We start from the raw sequence: 8,925 nt of genomic DNA on the forward strand, positions 1-8,925 counted from the left end.
AATTTTAAGTATTATATCGCGAGAGACTTAATTGAACTCTCAATCTACAAATCACCTTTACAAATGTTTCATCGATGGCCAAAACGGTTTACTGGTGCCTCGAACGCAAATAACTGCAAACAAATATAATTCCTTTTACTTTCACTGAAATAAATAATTCAATTAACTAATATGGCTGGCAAGTGGAGCACTTACTAAATGAATTTAATTTGAGTTTAATTTACACGCATTTATGGTCTAAAACCTTTTACATGGTCGACTAATCATGATAAATTATGTAGATGATTTTATATAACAAAGATCAAATATAATTAATAATCTAACCGTTGTGATTGATTAGCAATGTAAAAAAATATATACACTGACAATATAATTTAATTTATATACATTGTGAGTGTAAAAAAAAGTTACATATCAATCAATCATAATTGTTATATAATTAATAATATTTGACATTTGTCATAACTATCTATATAATCACCAATATGATTGATTATACAACCGTAAAACATAAGAACCTTTCAGTTTATTGTAGATGTTTCATTCTGCTCAAAAAATGTGGATCACACACCAAGATAACATAACTTCCTTATTGTTTAACATTGAAATTATACTTGGAATTCAAGTGTGAGTAGTTAATCTCACACCAATTAGGAACGAAGGAAATGTTAGATATATATAAAAAAAGTAACTCATATACCTAATATCTAAAGATTTTGAGTTGAAATATAGTATCAAAATCTCTTGTGATCCAAGAGCATTTAATCTATTGATGCTCTCACGCTCCCCCAACAAGTGGTATCAAATCTACAAGTGTAAGATAAGTCTAATGATATAGGAAGCTCTTATTTGAAGGAGAGATTGTTAATGTGAGAGATTACTCCCCCAAAAATTATTTCAAATAATTTGTAAAAAAATTATATTTTTCAATAAATCTATCACCTGTTCAAAAATGATTAAGAGAAATTATACAACTAACCATGACTCTTCCCTAGCTTACAACAACAGGAACAGCACAAACTTGTATAGTTGTTTATTTGAAATATATGCGGCTGATTTCTCTTCAAATTTATAGATTTACATGCAAAATTAACTTAAAATGTTAATGTAATCTCTTATCCTCCACGACTCTTCTAATATATTTACAGTGGAATAATTAGTGTTATGTACTGGACTTCTGTACCAAAAAGGAAAATATACTCCTTTCAAATCGAATCTACATTCTACCTGGCCATAAAGTATACATATTTGAACCAAATGCTTATATGTCAAAAATCTATACAGACATAGGGACACATTGAGAATCAGACCCATTATATCACCTACGCTTCAAACGCTTATGAATTTTATGATGCTTCAAAGAATCAGACTTGCCAATTTTCCAACTCATCAAAGACTTCCACACTTTTTCCTTCTTAGTCTTCCTTGAATCTATTATTCTCTGATACTTCCATTTTCTGTATTTTTGGCGGTTATTCAACCAGTTGGAATAATCTTTACCCTTCGTACACTCAAGGAAGTCAGCAAGTTCAGCATAATCGGATACTTTTTTGGGTAATATGCAATCAAGAAACAATTCCCCATTACAGATCTCCTCTGTTCCATCCTCTACTGAGTTACAAGGGGTGATGGAATCCGTTCTGAAACAGATAAGATGGTTCAGACCACAAGATAGCATAAAAGAATAATGGCATTAAATTGAACATTGAACAACTTTATGAGACTTCTATTTACAAAACACTATAGCCTACTTTATTACAAATTTGGATCATGCTAACTAGTAGCCAGTGCCCTAAGGTTAAGGAGTCAAGAGAGGAAATCTTTTTTTTTAAAAGAGCAGTATTCAATGTGACAGGAACATTGAGGCTTTGTTTGGTTGAGCAGAAAGTAAGAAGTACAAAAGAGGTGAGAAATATAATAGATTTGTTGTATTGTTTGGAGTAAGGGAAAGATGTGACAAAGAGAGAAGAAAGAAAGGTAAAAAGTGATAAGAAAGAAAATGTTTTTCATTGGACAAAAATACCCAAGTTACTTTTTGGTTAAACATATTAGTATGGGGAGAGATCATGGATCAAAAGCCGGAGAATGTATAAAGCTCTAGTGTGTACAGAAGAAAGGCATGTTGCACTGCAAAGATTCTAAATAAAAAGAGAAAAAGCCAAGACTCACAAAAAACAAATACCAAACATCATAATGAAAAATAGCAAAAGATTACAAGTATAGAATTACTATATTTCCAAACAGAAAATTCAACATTCAAGCCCCTTGTTAAACACAATGAGACGGGTATAAGCAGCAAGCAAGTTCCTTTCTTCCAGCGGTGGTAATCAATTAGGGGCCAAGGGCATGGGAGTAATTGCAAATGTGCCAATGCAAGTATTTTCAAGATTTAAACATACCATGAGTTCCAAGATAAGTGAATATGATATAAATCAATCCAATAAAGAGTAACATTTTAGATTTCTAAATATCTAATAACTTCATAGAAAAACAAGACTTCAAATTTTAAAAATAAAAGTAATTCAAACCCAACCAGTGCATTCCCTTACGAGTACCACTTGAGCAGGCCCAAGTGGCTGGTGAAGGGCCGGAGAGAATTGAGAAAATGTAAATAGAAAATCAAGAATGTGTCACTCACTCAAAGACAGCACATGTAAAGGCCACGGAGAATTAAAAACAATGCATACCTTAAAATACGTGTTTGAATTCTATGAAACTCTGCTGCAACTTTACAGATACTTTGTTTATTTGCAACCTCCTGCAACATTGTACTGATGATTTAAACATGAAATACAAGCAAAATTTAATGTAAGAAGTGCAAGAGAATTGAAGGCACAATTGACCTCTCCATTCTTATATGACGAAATTTCAGATGAGCAGGGTTGTAATGGCAGACTCCTGAAGGACCCTAAGGCAACTAAGTCTCCGTCTTCAAAAATAAACATAAACATCAATGCCATAATTACAGATATACACCCCTTTGCTAACACATGAAAGCCATTGTAAACGCTTAAAGATAGCAGGCCGGAAAAGTACACAAGCATTGACTTTGAGACTTTGTAATTTGATTGCTGACTATTCATCATATTGTACATCGAAGTCTGAATGGGTAAACAGAATTTAAATTGTTGAAAAGGGTTGATGATGCTGACCAAGAAATCATATTTATCACGCACAGAGGAACTTCCCATGGTTTTCAGACAACTTGAATCTCCACTATTACTTAGACACTTAATTGCTAGTAGCAGCGAAACACTCATTAACTTCAATATGGATGCAAGAAAATAAGTATCTACGGCACTAGTATTTTGCTTTATAACATCTCCAGCTGCAACTTGAAAGCAAGTTTGATGGATTATGTAATCTAAGATTGAGACAGCCTTATCCCGGCATGAATCAGCAAATATGTTCTTCCTCCCATTCATATAGCCAATGTACTCTTCCAAAAGACAGGCTTTTGTTTTGGATGACATTTTACATTGATAAGAGTCCAATGAATTCTTTGATTCTGATACGACTTGATTTAATCTGTTACTTGTCCCTTCCTGGATATAAGATTCAAAAGTTGGATGACCTCTCTCAAACAGGTGTGCATTATAGGCACAATTCAATTTGATGTAAAAATTATCCATTTGCAAGCTAGACACGTGCATAGAGTACAAGATGAAAGATTTCTGAAATGCCATTAAGTAGAAGCCCATGTCTGGAGCCAAATTCTCTGAAGATAAGCCAGAACCAATGGCTTCAGAAACCAATGAAATTACATATGCCTGGAACATCTTCGGTGCAGAATGCAGAACAGGGTCAAGCAGCAATGCCAGGGCAGGTGCAAGTCCAAGTTCAGGAAATCTAAAATCTTTGTCACAATGTAAACATAATCTGGTGATGAAATTCTCAAATGCTTTCTCATTAGAAAGCGACAGGATAAAATGTGCAGATATCACCTCCAGGACACAGACAATATCACCATGTCTGAATTGGCACACAAAAATCCTTTCACAGTTGGAAGCTGCTGAATCAGCAGTCATAAGATATCTTCTCAATGATCGATGTCTTAAAAATTCATCTGCAAATACCTTGAACATTTTCTATTTTAGATGAATTATTTTAACTCCAGTAAGAATTTTATACACATTTCTACATAGTAAATCCTACAAAATGCATAAAACTAAGCATAATAACAAATTTCGGAATATCAGATAACTAAATAAAAATTATTTTTTAGGTAAGCTGTAACAATCATTAATACTAGTAATAGTATCCCATAGATGTCCACACAAACTGAAACTTAAAAAAAAAACTCAAGAGCATGTGAAACAAAACTAACTTCTTCTTTTCTTTCATTTCCCAATATCTCTCCAATTCATTCTAGTTCCAAAAACTAATAGACCTCTAGATAATTAGTACATAGCACCAAGCTTCAAATTAAAGGTGTGTCAAGGTGTTCGATGTGTGTGTGTAGGTTAAATTGCATTTAATCACTTTCATATTCCTAAATTATTATTGGCATCTTCGGGTAAGTGTCAGTCTCGTATGTTGTTGTAATATACTACTAAAAGAAACCTAAATCCTAATTACATACTAAATTTGTGTAAACAATAACATTAACAAAATGATTGAAGCAAAAAGCTAAAAAAACACAAAATATAATCATCATCGTCACAACAAAAGAAATACTAAACCAACCTCAAGCACAGCACACAGAAAAGGACGGCAAGAATCCGAAAGGTCCATGTGAACATCAGAGACGAAGTTTCGAAATCGAAACACGGTGGTTCCATGGAGTCGAGTGACATCTACGGTGAGGAACGACTTGAGGATGCGAAGAATGAAGCGGCACTTGTTGAGGAGGAACTTCGGGTCGGAGTAGGGAAGCGTAAGAACAACGAGAGAGCAGCGAAGAATGAGAGAAAGATCTTCAACAAGAGGCCACAATTGTGAATGTAGATGCGGAAGAGAGCATGTATCAGCTTCGTGATCGCGCTGAGGTAGAGCGGTGAAGAATTTAAGGAACTTGGCGTTGAGTTTGTTGAAGAGGGTTTCGCAGAGAGTGGTAGTGTCTTTTAAAATTGGATCTTCAGCGGTGGTGGTGGTGGTGGTTGCGGTGGAGAGTGTGTGGTATAATTTTTGAGTATCGTCCATTAGGGTTTTCAACGTCACCGGAGTGAGTGAGAGAGAAAGGTGCCACAGTAGATTTTTACACTCCACACTCGCGTTTTTTTCTTTTTCTTTTTCTTTTAGCAAAAAATCATCAGCTTTCCCGGTGGGTGTTTCGGTTATACGTTTTGAATTTTTTTAAAACTTAATCATTTTGTTATGGTTAAAAAAAATAGTTTTGACAAAAGATTATTCGTATTTAATATTTAAAATCTCACACAAAATTATATTTAGTAGAATAAATTTATAAAAAAACAAAAAACTGTTTTTCTTTTGTTTTTATTGTTGAGTTTTGAATTTTAAATTTGTGTTATTTTTCACTTTTTATGTTTGAATTTGAAAAAGAAATTATATAAAATTCTTTTGACAAATTCATTGGAATTTTCACTTAAGGCTTATTTGGTGAAAAGTTTTCATCTCTTGTAAAATGTTATTAATTGTAAGGTTCTTAAGTGTAAGGTCGATGGTTAAGCTACTTGTAAAAAAGGAGTTGAACTAAAAGATCATTTATTTATTTTTCTTTTTTTGTGTGATCAAGGAGATGTTCATTAAAGGGATTTTATAAATTGGTTGTATACGACGATTAGTTTTTGATTTTGTATCTCAAAGGTTATTTGGTTCTCTATCATGTTCTCTTTTTTGATGATGTTATGGTGTTTTTCAATAGAATTCAGTCTTATATTCTGATTTTATGATAGTATTTTTGTGATATAGTGACATGTTATGTTAGTTCATTAATCCACGTAAGTCACCTTTTTTACTCTAATCTCATTTTTCACAACTTCAACTTTTAATTAGTGACAATTTAAGATTTTCCAATTCGTTTTTTTAAGTGTTTTGATATTCAAAATAAAACCTAACTCGACGAATTTTCAACTTATTACCGATAAAATTAAAGCAAAGCTTTCAGCTTGGAAAGCATGTCTTCTCTCTATGGTTGGAAGAGACTAATTGGTCAAGAGGGCTTTCATGGCATATTGATTTGTAGGTTCAAGTCTACTCTTGGGCATATTAGTTTGGCTAATAAGATTGGTAAATGCATAAGAAACTTTATAAGGGCCGGTATTATTAATCAATGTAAGCTTGTTACAGTAGTGTGACACGAAAGTATCTATGCCTCTATTGAGGGTGATCTTGGTATAAGATCTTTAATGGGTGTGAATGAAGCAACCAATGTTAAACTTTGTTGAGAGGTTACTTCTCAAAATTATCAGGCTTGATTGATTCATATATTAAAAATTTTATTTTAGTACTTTAAAATTTTAAAATTAAAAAATTTGTTGGAATTACATATTTTTTAAAATTGTTTTGTAAAACTATTTTTAATAATATACTTTTTAAAATTAAAAAAAGCAAAACAGATTAATGGTGTTTTACTTTTCATTTTTCAGTTTTTTTAATCTTCAGTCGAAAATTGTTTTAAAAAAATTAGAATTGTCAAACATATTTTTTAAAATTTTATTTTTAAAAATAATTTTCTAACTATAATTGTTAAGACTTTAAATTATCATTAACTTAACAATTTAACTATTTAATCTTTAATTTGAAGTTATAGATAAATTAATAAATATTCAAACTTAAATAGTTAAGTAAATTATTAAATTAATGACATTTTAAAGTCTTCTCAATGATATGTTATAAAAAAATGGCACTTGAAACATGTGACATGAAATTTTGTAAAAATACATATGTTAAAATTGGTAACATAAAATTTAGAATGACTAAAAATAAAAGTTGATATTAAAAACATATTTAACCCCGTAATTAAAGAAAGATATTAATATGAGAAATTTGGTTACTAAAACTGCCACATACTCTAAAAGTTATGTTTGGCTTTCCTTTTAGATAAGCTAAAATTGATTATAGAGGTGCAAAATTAATCAAATTAAATTTATACGTAAAAAATTGATATTCTCAATCAATTATAAATGTTAGATCATTAAGAATATTTATAAAATCACTCACGTGATTAATCATGATTTGTCAAAAAAATTACACTAACAATGCATAAAAATTAAACTCAAATTGATTTTGACATGTTTGATTTTCATCGAGTAAAATTAAGTTTGTCTCTAGATTAATTGTTTCTAGTTTAAAATTATAATTTATAAATTTTACCTTTAGAATTGAGACTTAGACTTGGATTTTTTATTCAACTTTGTTTTGACACAAATGAATTAAATATAAATCATTTTACATCAACTCAATTTAAGCCAAAATTTATTTTACAAAATCATTTCTTCCAAAATCAAGTTTTGTGACTAGTAGCAAACATGCCATAACTCTAAAAACAAAACGTCAAATATATATTTATATATATTTATATATATAGAAAAATAATATATAATTAAATTTAATACACACAAAAATATGATAAAAATATTTCTCGTTGATACATAATTTTTTTTTTGCAAATGTATAAAACAAGACAAATATTTTTCATTGGTACTTAAAAAAATAGACTTAGTTGTAGTTTCGGTACTTATATTTATAATGATTCACATATCAGGTTCCCCTATTTTAAAAGTTGACAGCTTTTAATCCTTTCTCATATTTTTAAATATCTTATACATAAAAATAAGAATAAATATAATATATTAACTACAAAAAAAAAAAAAAAACTATGTACGATACAATTGTTTGTCATAATTAATTAATTAAATTTAATATTTTTGTTGAAGTGATGTTATCCACTTAGTCAAGAGACCAATATTAAAACGAGGTTATAATATTTTGGACGTTTCTCTGTTTGAATACACAACAACCATATTTATGTATTTTATACTTTTTTTTCCCTTTATATATCATAATAAAAAGAATAAAATAACTAATTTTGTAATTCATTTTCAGATTCTATGCAATAACTTCTTACCGAAAAATCAAATCCATTTTAAATTTGTGACAATTAATCAGAATAATTTAGTTGATGTTTTTAAAATAAATATGAATTCACTTGTGTATATAGCATATAACTTGTAAAATATTTTTTCGTATTATAAATTTATAACTCCATTAAGAACCACGACTTCAACTATCTATGTACTTGATGGACTTTTTATTTCAAGTTTATGTTTAAGTTTACATTTATTTTATTGCATAAATTTGTGAAAATGCAGGGGAGTTAACAGAACTAAAAATAGGTAAGGTGAGTGATTGAACTTGTACTGTGTACCTCAAGTAATTCCTGATCTCATTGTCATTTCCTATATTAGTCAAAGGAAGCATCATAAGTAAATTTGTTTGATTCTCACTCAAGTAAGTGTCTTTTAGTGGGTGAGAAAATCATGAATGCTGGTTTGAATTAATTTACATACATACATGTAGGGAATATCCGTCCTCACATAACTTTGCAAAAAGAGGAATTAAGCGTTTCCTTGGGAGTTGGAGATCCACCACCACAACACAACAACATCAAACTACCATTACACCAGAACTCTTTCCGAGCAGAACCATTATGCATCGTTAATGTTGTGATACAAACAATATTGATTAAATTGTATAATTAAAAAGATATATTAAAAATTAAAGGAGTATTTACTTTAGAATAATTTTTTTATAAATCAATTATTACGAGACATAGGAGTATATAGTATCACCCTTTAGTTCAAACTAAACTGTGAATCATGCAATGCCGTTTTATAGAGAAAAATCAAATTCAAATCTAGATATATTTATAAAAGTTTCACTTTGAATAATTTATTGCATAAATTAATTGGAAACGTTACTTTTTTTGAAAAAATTTATAGACTAAATTGAATTATAAGCAAA

General features: G+C 30.0%; 1 protein-coding gene across 1 annotated transcript; it reads right to left on the bottom strand.

Annotated features, from left to right (window-relative positions):
* Positions 1-1,012: 1,012 nt before the first annotated feature.
* On the bottom strand, positions 1,013-5,268 carry LOC101490378 (uncharacterized). Its single transcript, XM_004495188.4, has 4 exons — positions 4,687-5,268; positions 2,844-4,076; positions 2,688-2,758; positions 1,013-1,640 (listed from the first exon to the last, which is right to left on the bottom strand). The coding sequence occupies exons 1-4, from the start codon at positions 5,140-5,142 to the stop codon at positions 1,319-1,321; spliced, it is 2,082 nt and encodes a 693-aa protein (XP_004495245.1). The 5' UTR covers positions 5,143-5,268; the 3' UTR covers positions 1,013-1,318.
* Positions 5,269-8,925: the final 3,657 nt, after the last annotated feature.

Source organism: Cicer arietinum, chromosome 4, assembly GCF_000331145.2.
Source record: "Cicer arietinum cultivar CDC Frontier isolate Library 1 chromosome 4, Cicar.CDCFrontier_v2.0, whole genome shotgun sequence".
NCBI classification, from domain to species: Eukaryota; Viridiplantae; Streptophyta; class Magnoliopsida; order Fabales; family Fabaceae; genus Cicer; species Cicer arietinum.

Excerpts from the sequence above, each read along its gene's own strand:
- LOC101490378 (XM_004495188.4), bottom strand. The coding sequence starts at position 5,142 with ATGGACGATACTCAAAAATTATACCACACACTCTCCACCGCAACCACC. Across the intron at positions 4,077-4,686 it reads TTCTGTGTGCTGTGCTTGAG|GTATTTGCAGATGAATTTTT; the intron begins GTTGGTTTAGTA and ends AAAATGTTCAAG. Across the intron at positions 1,641-2,687 it reads ATTCAAACACGTATTTTAAG|AACGGATTCCATCACCCCTT; the intron begins GTATGCATTGTT and ends TATCTGTTTCAG.